General features: G+C 39.2%; 4 protein-coding genes and 1 long non-coding RNA gene across 10 annotated transcripts in view; 1 reads left to right on the top strand and 4 right to left on the bottom strand.

Moving 5' to 3' along the window:
* Window positions 1–16508, bottom strand: part of LOC114644582 (E3 ubiquitin/ISG15 ligase TRIM25-like) — a 182535-nt gene that overhangs the window by 54053 nt on the left and 111974 nt on the right. The window lies entirely within an intron of this gene.
* The window catches only part of LOC127527847 (E3 ubiquitin/ISG15 ligase TRIM25-like), a 117695-nt gene that overhangs the window by 41289 nt on the left and 59898 nt on the right, over window positions 1–16508 (bottom strand). The window lies entirely within an intron of this gene.
* The window catches only part of LOC127527857 (uncharacterized), a 134184-nt gene that overhangs the window by 85094 nt on the left and 32582 nt on the right, over window positions 1–16508 (top strand). The gene's annotated exons all lie outside the window — the stretch shown is intronic.
* The window catches only part of LOC114641751 (E3 ubiquitin/ISG15 ligase TRIM25-like), a 182952-nt gene that overhangs the window by 163721 nt on the left and 2723 nt on the right, over window positions 1–16508 (bottom strand). The gene's annotated exons all lie outside the window — the stretch shown is intronic.
* Window positions 1–16508, bottom strand: part of LOC114644581 (tripartite motif-containing protein 16-like) — a 203986-nt gene that overhangs the window by 185134 nt on the left and 2344 nt on the right. Inside the window, exon 2 of one of the 2 annotated variants that reach the window (XM_051927891.1) lies at window positions 9625–9720. The exons of the other annotated variant lie outside the window; for it this stretch is intronic. Coding sequence (XP_051783851.1) covers window positions 9625–9720 — 96 coding nt within the window. The remainder of the gene's footprint in view (window positions 1–9624; window positions 9721–16508) is intronic. 2 annotated transcript variants of the gene reach the window in all.

Below are 16508 nucleotides of genomic sequence, written 5' to 3'. Positions count from 1 at the left end.
GGTGGTCTCATCAGGGAGGTGGGCTACAGTTCTATGGACCCCAAAACATCTTGAGAATATTAGCAGCTGTATTCACTGGAACATGAAGCTCTGTGGAGGTGGTCTTGTAGTCTTCACCTTGACCACCTTTGGCTGTGACCTTCTTCATCTCCTCCTCTTCTCTTCTCCTCGTTCAGTGTGAGGCACACAAGGACACAACACAGCAGAGTGAGGACTTGACTGAGTGACTGAAGACCCCGGTCACACACATTTGAAGAATCAGTCAGCTTGAGATGTCACGACACTCCAGTGGGGTCTTTGAACTTCTAAGGACCCCCAATAATTTTCTATGCCATTTCATTTATTTTAATGTTTAAAATTTGTGAAGTCGAGAACTCAAAGCAAAGTGTCTGCTCTGTGGAGTAAAGAATGGAGGATGACGAGGACTTTTGTCAGCTTTAACTTATTTCACATACAATTGTGTTTCATTTTTTAACTAATACTGTGTCTGTATATACAGTTGTGTGATAAAGTAAGTGCACCCCATGACGTGGATTTTATTTTTTACTTTTCCCTTTTTAAACATTTCTGGACACATCAAGACTCGGGTTCAACAGACGGCTTTGGTGATTCACTGTCTGAGTCTCTCTATCCCATAATGCACCAGTCACAGGACCCCCATCACTCTCAGCCCCTCAGTCACACAACACTCAGACTTTCATATCCTAAGCCTGTCCTGCTCTATTAAAACTTCAATGATTTTTATTGTGATGATCCATTCAGTCAAAGCACAAACTCACATTTTAAAAGTCGTCTCTGCTCTGAGGTTCAGGAGGCTGGAGGGTGAAAACTGGAGCTTCATGAGCTGAAAATAAAAAGAAAAGAGAAGAAGAATGGAAACTGTGAAGATGGCATTGTGGGATCTTAGTTTAGTTCTTAAACACGTATTACAAATACAGAGGAGTTCAAATAAAACATTTATAAAATATACAAGGGCTGGCAAATTATGCCAAATGTCGATTTGAATATTGATATTAATAATAAATATACAGGGAGTCAGAGAGTATTGAGACCCCTCACTTTCTGCACACTTTACCGTGTTGTTGATTTAATTTTAAATGGATTAATGTGCCTTTGTGCTCATCAGTCTACACTCAGTAACCATAATGACAAAGTGAGCGCAGGTCTTCAGAAAGGTCTGCACATTTATTACAAATCAAAACTGAAACGTCTCCTTCCTAGAAGTATTCAGACACTTCATTCAGATCTTTGTGGAAGCCCATTAGGTGGTCTTCATGACTGTCACTACACCCTTTGCTCTCCTGTATTTGGCCAGTTGATCCCATTCTTCCTGGCAGATCCTCTCAAACTCCATTATATTTCAAGGTAAGCCTCTGTGAACTGCCATCTTCAGGTCTCTCCTGTTCTGTGGGGTCTCAGTCTGGTCACTCAAGGACACTCAGATTTGTCACAAAGCCACTCCAGAGTTGTCTTGGCTGTGGTCTTCAGGTCGTTGATCCATAGCCCAGTCTGAGGTCATAGGTTTTCTTTAAGGTCCTCTCTGTATTTGACTGAACTTCTCCTCCCCTCAATTCTGACTTGTCACTGACCTGTCCCCATAGCCTGATGCTGTCATCACCATCTTCACTGTAGAGATGGCATTAGGCAGGTAGTGAGCAGTGACTGGTCCACTCCAGACATCCTGCTTGGTCTTCTGTCTAAAGAGTTGAATGTTTGTCTCATCAGATCATTGAATCTTTCCCTTGATGCTCTCAGGATGTCATTTGTCTTTTACTCGAGAGTATCTTCTGCCTGGCCACATCTACCATAAACGCTTGATTTGTGGAGCACTGCTGAGATGGCCGTCCTACCTACAGTTTCTCTCATCTCAGCAGAGGACTTCTGAAGTTTTTTTGCAGTGACAAATTAGGTTTTTGGTCACCTCCCTGGCCAAGGCCCTTCCTTACCAGTTACTCAGACTGGCCATCTCTTGAAAGTGTCCTGTTGGTTCCAAACTTCTTTCATTTCCCAATGCTTCAGGCTGCTGTGCTGCTGGGACCACTCAGAGCTTTACAAATGACTTTATCTCTTTGCTCTTCTCTACTCCTCACCACAATTTGATCACAGAGGTCTACAGAGGGTACCTTGAACCCTATGTCTTGGTGTTTGTCCTGACATACAATGTCATAAATATACTGTATTTTATACATATTGATAAGCAGGTACAGTTGGGGACATCTTCAGATCTCCATCTAGTTAAGAAATCCCACCCTGAGTCGAGAGGGTGCTGCTCCTGCTAATGTCATCACTTCAGTGAGTTCACAGGCCACAAGACGAGTGACGTCACTTCCATAGCCTTCAAATTAAGCTCCTCCTCTTCTGTGACACCACTATAAAATGTCACCAGAAGTGGGTGTTCATGACAGATCTGTGACTGAGGAAGACGGAGCTCAGACTCACAAGTGACTTTAACTTGACAGCCTTTGATTACAGCAGACGTCATCATTGTGCTCCGTCTTTGTGCTTTTTATTTCATCTTCATCATTAAATGGGGTATTTCAGGGTGGTACCCCAACTCTTTGTGCCCACTCTCTCTGCTTATTTTCACAATACACACATACAGTTTATGTCTAATGTGGTGGACGGCCAGGATGGACCCTGTGCTCTTGGCTACTTGATTGTAGTTTGTGTTTAAACAAATCGCTGTCTTTATGTGTAAACGTACGTAATTCATAATTTATAAAGTGTGTTTTACTCTGAGGCTGCACTCACTGAAATGTTCAGGTGGTCCTCAAGTACTCAGAGTTCTGACGCAGTCCTCCAATTTTCTTATCTTCACTTCCAAATTAAATCAAATAAAATGCTTTTGGTGAGTAAAATCCTTTTAAATGTCGGTGGGAGACACGACTTCTGAGCAAACAACAGCAGGAATATAAAACACGAGAGCCCAGGGGGGAGCACAGCTGAAAATGGATGAACGTGAACTTTTAACGTGGACTCCATCCAGCAGAATGTAATGGACAGAGAAGACAGCAGGAGCAGATTGAGATGTTCTGATATTATAAAGCACTGACGCTGAGCTCAATTTGATTCCATTAACGTCTTCTCTGTTCTCAAATAAACAATTCATTTGTGCACTGAGCCGGCTTAGCCATTTAAAACACATTTCTGTTCATTAATCTTAAGGTGAGCAAAGCAAAGGAAATAAAAAGAATCTCAAAATTAAGTGAAAAAAGGACATTTTAAGAGAATACATGGAATAAGTATAAGGAGTATAACATTTCAAGTTAAAATTCCAAAACATCTGATTAGGAACAACTGATTATTAAGAGAGTTTTATATCACTCAGCTAATGAATGTGAAAGGCACTATATAGTAAAAATAATAAACAGCAAAGGATGGCAGATAAATGTTAAAGAGCAGGCCTTCTTCAGTGTCCTCTTATTGTCACTCTGGTCCTCCTAATGGACTTCAATAACAAACACAATGTCACCAGACGCTGTACCTGATGGAGTCCTTGTCATGATGTCCCACTGGCTGATCTTCTCCAGACTCTTTATCAGACCTGACAGCTCCTTTCTCAGGTCCTCAGATGAGAAATCAGCGGTGACAGTGAAGCTCAGCGAGTCTCCATCAGCAGGAAGGACACAGCGAGATGAGAAAGTCTGCATCACGAGAGAAGAGGGGACAAGATTTCAGAAACGAGACATTTAAAAGTAAATAATACTTATAAGAGGGGGCTCTTCTGAATTAAGGATCAGTGTGGTGGGCAGTCAGTGTGGGTTTAGATGGTGAGAACACCTGTCATTGACTTGTTGTTTATTTATGAGAGAATATTTGGTGGAGTGTAGTGGAGCATCAGAGATTATCAACCTTAACTATCAATGAGCTTTTCATACAGGACTCCATGATAAGAGAGTCACGATAAAGGGACTGAGGGGGCAGGTGGTTCCAGAATTGACTTGGCACACAAAACAAGGAGTTCGGCTTTTTATGGTTCTGAGAAAAAGTTAAATTAAATTAAATTAAATTATATTAAATGTAAAGACTAACACGTGTAGGGAGAAAGCTGTTTAATATGGTTTTATAATTGAAGGTCTGCAGCTCAGAAGTGTGACTTGTAAGGAAATCCTTGGAGCATTTGTGTATTCATCATCATCATCATCAACCATACAAAAGAGAGAAAGCTACGGAAAGCTGAGTTATTTAGCAACCACCATGTGTGGAGTGTAAATAAAGAAGACAATCTCACTAACGTATGTGAAACACAGTCGACATCAGGACTATTGTGTGGAGTGTGAGAGAAATACACATGAGAAAGATGAGAAATGAGAGATGAGACTGGACTGTGGGGTCTGAGCTGTGAGGAAATGCTGAAGGATTTGAATCTCATCAGTTTAAGGATGGAGACATCAGGAGGTGGCCTGGCAGAAGGGTTGGCACCATCCTTATAAGATGTCATCTTTTACACTTCATAAAAAAATCACTTTTTCACCCAGACAGCTGTAGATTCATCTCTCCGTCATGTACATAAAGTAAACAACTTTGAGATATTTGTAAAAAGAAAATTTGAAATGTTAAAGAAATATGAAAAGATGGTCTGTGTTGGGCTAAATGGCCTGTTCTTGTCATGTTGTTCAAACTCCTCAGTTCTTTAAAAATTCTCTCTAAATGTTCTCCTGTCCCACCCACCCCAGTCGGATCAGACTCCCTGTGAAGTGTCGCTCTCAACTGCAGGAAGTGGAGATGGTCCTTGCTCTCTGAAAGCTCCTTCAGCTCAGCTTCTCTCCTTTTCAACTCCTTAATCTCCTTCTCCAGTTGCTCCATGACTCCTTCAGCCTTCTCCATTTCTCTCTTTTCTTGTTCTCTGATCCTCTCAGTCAGCTTCCTGTGGGCTTCCTCAATGCACCGTATCAGAGCAGTGAAGCTCTTCTCATTTTCTTCCACCTCTCTTACCACAGACATCTAAATAAATAGGATAAAGATTTAGAATTGCATCACCTGATAAGAATAACCAATCATGAGGCACATTTGTTGTTATTTTGATGTTTGAAGGACAGTTTGAATTGGCTGGAGTGACTGGTGGTACTTTATTTGCAGAAGGAAGGTCAGTTGCAGACTGCCTCCCAGACAATATGTTCCCTCCATTATGCCGAGTAACATCATCACTCTGCTGATGCTGCTATTAAGGAAACTGCAGAACTTTATGTAACACGCAGTCATAAAAGGCTTTCTTGTGAAGGATCTTGAGAGCCATTGGCAGAAGCTGCTGGGGACACCTCTACTGTCTTGTGAGGACTCCATTTGACCTAATAGTTTGTGTAAAAGTCTGCCTTTAAAAATGGCATCTCCTGCTCGGACTGAGGTTAGTTGTGGAGTAGGAGGAAGAAGAAGAAGAAGAAGAAGAAGAAGAAGAAGAAGAAGAAGAAGAAGAAGAAGAAGAAGAAGAAGAAGAAGAAGAAGAAGAAGAAGAAGAAGAAGAACAAGAAGAAGAACAAGAACAAGAACAAGAACAAGAACAAGAACAAGAACAAGAATAATAATAAGAAGAAGCTCAGAGTTGTGAGTCTTTATTTCCATGTTTGATGTATCTCTACTTCATTTAGGTACTTTGAAATATTACTAATGAATTTTCTATTGTAACTATGGTTCATACTTATATGATGACACCTGGTGTGGTGTTCTATGTGGGAAGTAAATGTGAGGTAAAAGGTGCCTGCTGTCCAGGATCACTAAGCCCAAAGCTGGAGGTGTTCTGCTGTTTTTACAACTTTGCACATCTGGACAGTGACTCACATAACTATGTGATAGAAGGCAAGGATGAGAAGCACTAAAAGGTCACCTACTAACCAGCCACTAGAATGAGGAAGACATGATAATATGAGATTTATTATTAGGGAATTTAGATGAAGGTTTACATATGGTTTTTTGCCTTTTGGTACAGATGTGGAAAACCTCCCTGGTTGGGTGGATAAGATCCTGGCCAGAACAGGGATTGATGGAGACAGTTGTCATTTTAACATGTGTGGAAAAGTTAGGATCAGAGTTAGGATCGGACCACCAGTACTGCAGAACAATTTAAAGACTTTGGTAAAAAGCTGAGGAGCAGTAGTGACAAAGTGATCAGAAGTTCAGCCTATGCCACACATAAGACTGAGCACGATAGATAGATAGATAGATAGATAGATAGATAGATAGATAGATAGATAGATAGATAGATAGATAGAGATAGATAGATAGGATGATAGATAGATAGATAGTAGATAGATAGATAGTAGATAGATAGATAGATAGATAGATAGATAGATTAGATAGATAGATAGATAGATAGATAGATAGATAATGGCCCTCATAGAATTTTTATATAATTAAAGATTTATTCTTCATAAAGTTGTATTCCAAATACTCAGACACTCATTTGATCCAAACATCCCAATCCAAAACTAACAAAGTTTCCAAACAGAATCCAAAGACATTTGTTGAAGAACAAACCACAGGCTGACAAAATCCAGAAAATCACAACAGCATAAGGCACAGCTAAAAGAACACAAGAACTCTTCAAACTCACAGAGCACATTCACAATTGAATCTGTGGGAGACCCTCTGAGTTTATAAGGTGGAAGGGAAGCTGGTGGTGGTGATTGGCAGATGGTCCACCTCTTGGTGAACCACACACAAACCAGATGGAACATAACATGGGCAGCATATAAACTAAATCAAAAACAAATAATAAAGCAGATACTCAACCAAATCAACATTAACATAAACAAACAAAAAAGACATGAAACAAGACTTTGAACAACATCTAGTGGAAGGAATGCTGGCTGAAAATGTCACAGTCATCTTGGGTGTAGAGAGGGGATTTCATGTGTCAGTAATAAGCAGGAATTCTAGGAGGAAACAACAAAAGTAGACGAGCGTAGAAACATAAACCAAAGTGAAGGTCGGTCTGTGAGGTTGGCTCTCCTTCACTTCTACTTCTTCAGCTGTCACCTCTTTGTCTGGATTGGACTACACAGTGTTGAGTGGCAGATTGTGCCCCGCCTTCTTTCTTTGAACTAAAGACACACCCCACTGGTCTGGACCAGCTGTGTTTAGTACTTTAGTACACTGGATGGTTAGATTAATGTGAGTCTTTGTTAAATAAATTTGGTTGGATAAGTTTGGTCTGTCTGGGCACAGAAATGTGTGTGAAGACTTCTGTCTCTGCTGGATGAGAACTTTCACAAAAATGAATCCTGGCAGAACTGGGCATCGGAGAGTGTGCTACCATAGACAGTCTGCCAGATCACTACAGGGTGAGAGCTACACTAGTGATTACAATGGAAGCCAATTTGGGGTTTCTGGCAATAAACCAAACTGAAATGTGAGGATGTGGTGGAAGATCTTCAATAACTGGGAGAAACCCACTGAGATACTGCATGAAGAGGTAAACTCCACATGGAAACTGAATGGAGGAAAGTGGATCTGAGATTCAGCAGATGCCACCACTGGACAACCTTACTGTCCTTTGTGATAAAATATTAAAGCTGAAGTAAAAGATTTGGAGGTGTACGTTATGTAAAGTCTGCACTCAGTCAAACAGTGGAGATCCTTAAGCTATGGACTATAATAAAACTAAAATATACAACAATGAACAAGAGAAGACCATTACGATTTACAGAATAAATCAAGAATATCCCATCACTCCAAATGAGGTATTTTGCAAGAAAAGACAGGCTCTCCAATCAGAATGTAACCTCTTGATAACAAAAGAACCTGAACAACTCATCTTTAAATTGCAACATCATTATGGTGAACATGGAGAGAAGGCTAATAAGGTCTTAGCTCAGCAATCAACAATTTAGAAGTTTACAACTCAATAACAGAAATATTACCAGTGCAACTGGAGATAAGGTGATAAGCCTAGAAATATAAGTCACACATTTAGCAAGTACTCTAAGTCTTTATATTCTACTCCGTTTAAAGAAGACAATACACAATCTGAGGAGTTCTTTGATGTAATGCAAGTACGACAGCTGGACACTCTTAGTGAAGAGGATCTGGACAAACCTCTGACACTCTCGGAACTACTGGATGCTCTAAACTCACTCCAAAGAAGGAAAACAACAGGCCCTGATGACAACCAGTGGAATTTTATAAAGACGTTTTCAACTAAGCTCCACTATTATTAGAAAAGTTTACAGAAGCTACAGACAACAAAATTCTACCGAAAAAACCTACCCAGTTTTCCACACCTCCCAACCATTTCTTTTCCAGAAGAAATCCTAATCAGTCTTGAGGAGTCAGTCAACATCTCATCAACATATAAAAACATTTCAAAGAATCTCCCCTTTAAGAGTCCTAGGATACGGCGGGAAAAGGACCTTTAAATGAATACCTCAGAAAAGGAGTGCAAGTCAGTCCTGCATAGAATACACTCCAGCTCCATATGTGCAAAGTATTCAACCATCTGCCTTCGACTCTTTCATCGATCACATTTATCTCACTTAAAATTTGGAAGAATCCAACCTGCGAGTCTGGTAATCGAGCTCCAGCCTCACTGGGCCACATGTTTAGTGAGGACAACAAAGTAACATCATTTAGGGCCGAAATGTTTGAATGTTTAATCAGACAGCCATGGGGTCACAATCACTCCTAACTCACTAACAGCTGTGGTTGGTGGGCTACCAGAGGAGCCTAAAGTGGAGGAGGACACATTGACTGTAACTGCCTTGACCACATTGTGCGCTCGTGGACTTGTTCTGCTGAACTTGAAGACCCCCAGACCACCTGTGATAAGTCACTGGGTCACTGATGTCTGACATTTAAAAAAAAACAAATTCTCACTTAGAAGATCTGTTCAAAACCTTTATAAAATATAGCAAGATCTAATTAATAAAACTTTAAAATAAGCAACCATAGCAGGGGAAAAGAAAATTCTGCATTTGTATCTATCTATTTATTTATCCATCCATCCATTTTCCAACCCGCTGAATCCGAACATAGGGTCACGGGGGTCTGCTGGAGCCAATCCCAGCCAACACAGGGCACAAGGCAGGAATCAATCCTGGGCAGGGTGCCAACCCACCGCAGGATATTTATTTATTTATTTTTCTAAATTATTATGAATTTTGTCCCAGCTCTCGGCTCTTCTCTCTTTTTCTGGGTTGCAGTGTGAATTCTGTTTGGTAGTTTTTTATTTTTTACATTTTTTTGTTGTTTAGATTTCTGTTTAAACTTTCTGATTTTTATTTTTTATTTTGACTTTGAAAGTCATTTGTGGTATAAGTTAAACTTGATTGTATGCAATGCTATTTTTAAAATAAAAACAACTTAGACCATTAATGGACGTTGTGCCCGCTGATCTAATTCAGAACATCAGCGTCGACCTTCAGTGTGAGTTTCTGTTAGTAGAGTTAAGTCTCCTTTAAGCAGCTGATGGAATATCAGAGGACTTTAGGGTGACGCTGTCTGAGTCTCCACTGAGTAACACCTGGGATTCTGTCAACAGTGAAAGGCCATGAAGGACACCACACAACGTCTTCTCTAACTCTCCCTTCTCGTGTCCCTACTCATCATCACCAGTGAAGCTCTGCTGCTCTTCAAGTTCTCATTTATTTCTCCTCTCTTCGATATTAAGTGTTGTCTTCCTATTCCACTCACCTTCATCTCCTCCATCGTCCTTATCGTCTCCTTCAGTGTCTTCTCTCTCTCCTCAAGTCTCCTCTTGATGTCACTCAGTGTCGCCCCCAGCTGTTTCTGTTTGGACACACAAGAGGACACGCATGGTCAGATCAGAATTCACGTTAACTTTGTGATTTCTTCTTCTCTTTCTGACTCCTGATATTTTCACAAAACATTTGTTTGACATTTCATGACACATCTTAGATTTGATTTAACAAACAGGAATGACAATAAAGATTAAAGAAAGTTTAATTTAATTGATGTAAAATCGAATTTGGGTTTGAAGAGTGCATCGAATACAGAAGACAGTTTGAAGGCACACAGGTGTGTGAGTTAGTTCTTGACGTTTAGAAGACATCACATCGACAAACTGGGAAATGTGAAATTCACACAACACCAAAATAATAAAAATAAACTGGAGTGTAAAGTAAAGAAACTGGTGAAAGGCCAGGAGGACTTAAACACGTCATGTCAGTAATTATAGGATCTACAAGGCAACCTAATAGAATTTTCAAACTCAGAAATGATATTTTTGTATTTTACTTACCCTCAGGTGTTTTGTTTAGATGACAGATTATTATTTTTAATTAAACTAATGAGCTCTGCCCCCTGCTCACTTCGCTCACCCACCCGCAGGTTTGGTTTGTGCGGCGCTTCAAACATTTAAAAGATTGTACAGCACCTGTCCTTTTGTGTCACTGCCTTGTCTCTCTTCTCACCCAGACTGCACATGGAGCTCGATTCACTCCTGAAAGAGACTTGTGTTTGTTTGAAGTGTCTGAATAACGTTTGTCTCTAAAATCTCCTGCGTATCTGTGCCACTCTGTGACCCAAGTGTGACCGCATACGTGGATTTCACTTTCACAAAACCACAAATCTTTTAATTCTCGCAGAGAGTCCTCTTCTTTGGGAAGAAACACTACTTTTCCCTGATGGCAACATGAATTAGACAATCTACAAGTCTCTGACTTAAAGTTTCACTCCAAACAATATATTCAATCTCATTTTGCTGTTCTGTTATTTCACTGAGAAATAATTTCAGTTTGTTTGTGTGAATGTGATCTTTACTATCATTTTTTGTAGACTTTTGAGATGGCCAAAGTCTCCATCTCGCGGATCTTACTTCTGTCTCTAAGGACTTACAAAAAGTCTCTTCAGAAAGATCACATCTCGTCTCTTATAACAGAGGTATTTATTATGTTTATGTGTTTTGGTTTCACCAGAGCCTTCAAGACCACCCAGCCATCGCTGTTAAGGGGTCAGCTCAGAGATGTGCAGGTGGGTGAGCCTGAGGTGTCCTGATGATGGACTATCTGTCAGGCCGACTCAAAGACTGTGTGAGCAACCCTGGAGCAGCACAAGGAACAGGCCTGTCTGCTTTACTCTTCACTCTGCGCACCTCACACTGGAAAGAACACAATTTCTCTTTTCTTGGATATCCACAAATCACCCAAGGAGTGTCTCAGTGGGCTTTAACAGGCCGAGTTTATAAAAGCCCCCTAATTCTGATTCCCTAAGAAGAGAGGAATAACAAGAAAATCGAGGTTGAATACACACACAATAGAGCTAATGTGCCAAAGCCCCAGTCCACCTAAACTGCATGTCTTTCGATTGTAGGAGGAAACCCACATGAAGACAATGAGAACATGCAAACTCCACCAGGGACAAGTCACAGTCGAAAAATAAAATGTATTTATAATTTAAGGACAACTAAAAATGTACGTATTCAAGTGTATACAGACAGACAACACCAAACATTAATAATAATAATAATAATAATAATAATAATAATAATAATAATAATAATAATACATTTTATTTATTTGTAGGCGTCTTTCTAAACACTCAAGGACACTGAACAATGGACAAAACACAGATTATAAACAAAAGTAAAATACAAAAGTTAAAGTCAGACAGAGTAATTGTAATTAAGAGAACAAGCCGTCTTAAACAAATGAGTTTTACGTTTAGATTTGTAAAGTCAGAATGATTCAATATTTCTAAGCTCAGGTGGTAGTGAGTTCCAGAGTAACTGAATGCTGTGCCCTCCATGGTGGTAAGACGGACGAAGGGGACAGTCAAGTGAATGGAGGAAGAGGATCTAAGGGTACGGGAGGGAATGGCAACATGGAGGAGGTCAGGCAGATATGGAGGGGTGAGGTTGTGGAGAGCCTTAAAAGTTAGTTGGAGAATTTTGAATTGATTTCTGAACTTCTGGAAGCCAGTGAAGCTTCTACAAGGCGGGAGTTATATGGTGAATAGAGGGGGTTCTAGTAATGATGAGGGCAGCTGAATTCTGGACCAGTTAAAGCTTATAAAGAGATTTGCGAGAAAGACCAAAGAAAAGGGAATTGCAATAATCCAGACGAGAAGTGACAAGGCTATGAACGAGGAGAGCAGTGGTGTGTGGAGTGATGGAGGGGCGAATACGATTAACGTTACACAGACTGGGAGATGTTATTGATGTGGGACTGAAAGGATAAAGTACTGTCAAGGATGACGCCTGTGGGGAAGGGGAGACAGAGGAATTATCAATAACAAAGGATAAATGATCAGTTTTGGATAATGTTGATTTTGTACCAATGAAGAGAACCTCAGTTTTGTCACTTGTTGTTATTTAATTTAAGAAAATCTGAAGAAAACCAGAATTTGATTTCTGCTATGCAATCAGTAAGTGAGGAGGGTGGAAAGGAAGCAGTAGGTTTGCTAGTGAGGTAGAGCTGGGTGTCATCAGCATAACACTTGAAGCTAATGTTATATTTATGAAAGATATTACCAAGGGGAAGGAGGTAAGTAATGAAAAGGAGAGGCCGCAGGACAGAGCCCACCTGAAATAACAGCGGTGGGCTGGGATGTGAAAGTTTTAAGCTGAACAAACTGAGTGCGGCCTGAGAGGTAGGATCTGAACCAGTCTAGTGGAGTGTGGGTAACGCCAATCGAAGATAATCTATTGAGAAGAGTCGTGTGACAAATAGTGTCAAAGGCCGCACTCAAATCAAGGAGGATGAGAATAAGAATTAAATCAGAATTAGCTGCCATAAGGAGGTCGTCAGTAAGTTTGAAAACTGCCGTTTCTGTAGGAAGGTAGAAAGCTGAAAAGATGAAGGAACAGAACCAGTAGTGAGAGAAGAGTGGATTATAGCAGAGATAAGGGGGACCAGAGAGGGGAGGCAGGCTTTGACCAGAACTGTAGGGAGGGGGTCCAGTTGACAGGTGGATGGCTTAGACTTACAGACGAGATCGGAGATTTCTGAGAAGGTAGGAAGCTGAAAAGAGGAAAATGAGTGCGTTGGTGGGTGAAATTCAAATGAAGTACTGGAGGATCTGTACAGAGAGACTGGTGAATCTTCTGGATTTATTCATTAAAAAAGGACATAAAGGAATTGCACAAATCAGTTGAGTAAAGGTGAGAAGGTAAAGAATCTGGGGATGTGCAGTGCTGGATTACCTATATAAGCAAAGTAAGCACATGCTTAGGGCATCAAAGGTAAAGGGGGCACCACAAACATTTTTCATGGCCGAATTTATCACTTAAACTACTGAATTAATTAAATTTATAGCCATTTTCAAAATTTAATGAAAAATGAATAATGCCTCCCTGTACCTCCCTATGCCATCACTGTTGGTAGATTGCGCCTTACACAGTGCGTTCTGCATACTGGTGCCATCTATGATGGGGAATTCCCGTTTTATGGCGATTCCCTTAAACGCCATGTTATGTCAAAATATTGTGAAAATAATTTGATTCAAAACAATATGTTTTTATGTTTTTAAATAATAGTTAATAGTTGATTAAAAATGATTATCACGTAATTGTTGTGTTTCGTGAATTTTCTGTTATTTAACTTAAAATAAATTTCTAGTGCGTAGAAAGCGTTATTTTCTGATTTAAGCAAAAAACAAAAAATCGTTCCAGTTTGAGGAAAAAATATTCTGGTAAATCTATTTAATTTTGTTCGTTGATATTTTAAAATTCATTTACATTATGTAAAAGTGAAAATCGTACAGCTGATTACTATTGGATAAAATTGTTATAACTTTTTAACTAATAAGGATTTATGAACAAATTTTCACAAAATATTCTTCAAATTTTGTACTAAGAATATGTGTGAATAGATTTGTTAAATTGACTCAAAAGCCATAAATAAATTAAATAATCAAAAATGGTAAATCTACAGTTTACATGTCAAAATGAAAACTGTACATTTAAAAAAAACCTTTAAAATTGACCCCAAACGTTAAAATTTGTAAAATTTTGTATGCCATTTTCTCTTCAAATAATGATAAAAACGCGATCAGATCTTTATCGAAAAGCAGTGCGTCACAAAATACATTTTTAAATCAATTTTGGGGTTAAAGTCAATTTCTACAGGTTTTGTCAGGAGATTGGATAATTTGTAGTCCTTAGAATAATGGCAGATAAAATTAATATTTGTAGCCATTTAAGCCACTTTGGAGTCACTTTGAGACCTAAAACATCCTTAAATACGAGATGTAAAAAATTTCAAAAAAGCTGAAACAAAGTCTGCGCTAATTGATATTTTGGAATTTGGTTTGCTTCATCAATAACTAGAGATTTTCACGAAAATTTTGGTCCTGGTCTCATTTTGATACGACAATTTTCACGACCCCTAGGTACTAAAACAATTAAAGCTGTTCAGTTTACGACATGGAGGCGGCAGTTTTGCTGTTTTTAATGCATATAACCGCTCTAAGCATTACATTGGTATACGACTTTAACTGTCATGAATTTTTACCATTTTTATTATTTAATTTATTTATAGCTTTTGCGTTTATTATTTAGCAAATCTTTTACACACATTCTTAATATAAGGTTTAAAGAATATTCTGTGTAAATTTTGTAACTAAATCTTTCTAGTAAAAAAGTTATCGCTATTATGTATAGAAGCAGATATGTTACGTAAGATTGATTATGAAGATCTAATCAAAGAGTTTGCAAGGAAAAAAAGTAGGAGAAAATTATTAAGATAAAAATAAAATGAAGCGTACAAAAGTAAATATTATTTTCTTTCTTACTATAAGTATGTTTCGTTTAATTTTGAATTTTCGACAATAAAATAAAACTTCATTTTCTAGTTTGTTATTGTTTTAATATTTTGAATTACTAGTGTAAGGGGGCACTAAAATTACTTAGTGCTTAGGACATCTAAGGGTCTTAATCCGGCCCTGGGGTTGTGTGATATTCTGAAGTAGTGACAACAATGACTTGGTGTTTCCTTCATTGGTAGAAATCATGTGAGTGTAATAGTTAGATTTAGTTTGGGCAATACAGTCCTTGTAATAAAGTTTATGGTTTTTGTACATCTCTTTGTGAACAAAGACTCCAGTTTTATTATATAACCGTTCAAGTTATGGCCTTTGGCTTTCAAAAGCGGAAGTTCAGGTGTGAACCAGGGAGCAGAAAAGGAGAAAGAAACAGATCAAGTTTTAATGGAGACACAGAGTTAAGAATACCATTGAGTCCAGTGTTATTGTGTGAGACCAGTTCTTCAGGAGTGGAGAAATTATGAATGTCCATAAGGGAATCAAAACTAGAGGAAAGACAGTCTAAGTTAATCTTAATATTACAGAAAGACATGAGACGGGACAGCTTAGTATTGGAAAGTCCAAGTTTAACATTGAATGAAATAAGAAAATGATCAGTTATGGGGAGTTCATCCGCAGTACAATCAAGCGGGTAACTCCAGAGCAGCAAATCAAGTCCAAGATATGTCCTTTAGAATGAGTGGGAACATCAGTGTGCTGCTGGAATCCAAAACTCTCAAGGCAGGATGAAAAGTCTCTAGTAAGAGGGACATTGATATTATCCATTTGTATATTGAAATCCCCCAGAAGTATTATGTTTGATGAAACAGCAGATAAGTGTGTAAGGAAAACAGCAAATTCGTTCATAAAGTCATTATTTGGTTTAGGGGGCCGGTAGACAGTTGCAATGATAGTAGGAATAAGTCCAGTTAATTGACACACAAGAGATTCAAAAGAACTGAAGGCAGGAACAGACAACGGCAGGACTTTCTACTTCTCACGATACATTAATGCGAGACCTCCACCTCGGCCAGAGCCACAGGGTTGAGAGATGTAAACAAACCTCGGGGGAGTTTATTTGTTTTAGATGTGAAAAGTCATGGGGTGGTTGTCATGTCTCAGTTAGACAGTAAAAGTCAAACTTACGAGCAGTGAGGAGGTCGTGGATGGGAGGCCTATTGCTCGTGAGTGAGCGGATGTTCAGAAGACCAAAGTTGACAACGGCGTTATCGTATTTAACAACAGTGTTAGCCGACTGGGCTAGGCTGGCTAACACACTGTGGTCAGCGACTCTACCTAAATTATGTGGAGGACGTCGAGAACTGGACCAGATGTTGTTTATTATGATCAAACTGTCAGATTGGATACTCCAGCGGGACCCATGGTGGATGTATGTCCGACTGGGGAGGAATACGATGTCTGGGTGGAGATACAGGCCAGTCAGTGGAGGCTCAGACAGGTGAGTACTGAAGCAGGTTGGATAGTGAGCGACAGGAGGGACCAAACAAACACGAACCAAATTAACATCTGACCGGTCCACAGGTAAAGCAAAGATGAAGACAACTCAGATGTCCGGAGAACAAAGCCAGGTAAGTTTCAAAGTGGGGATAAGCCTAAGAATAGTCCATACAGCCAAATCAGCAGTCAAGATAGAAATCAGTCTAGCTTTAAATGATTAAAAATAAAACTCAATGAATAAATCTGCACGAGAGAAAATGAAAACAGCTACTTAGACCATTAGATTGTAAGTTAATTGTAAAAAAGATAAAGAAGATAAAAAGTTAAAAAGTTATCAGAGAGCAGCGGCGACCAGTCAC

Source organism: Erpetoichthys calabaricus, chromosome 5 (assembly GCF_900747795.2).
Source record: "Erpetoichthys calabaricus chromosome 5, fErpCal1.3, whole genome shotgun sequence".
NCBI classification, from domain to species: Eukaryota; Metazoa; Chordata; class Cladistia; order Polypteriformes; family Polypteridae; genus Erpetoichthys; species Erpetoichthys calabaricus.
The sequence above is the reverse complement of the archived record's forward strand: the minus strand, read 5'-3'. Positions and strand labels throughout refer to the sequence as shown.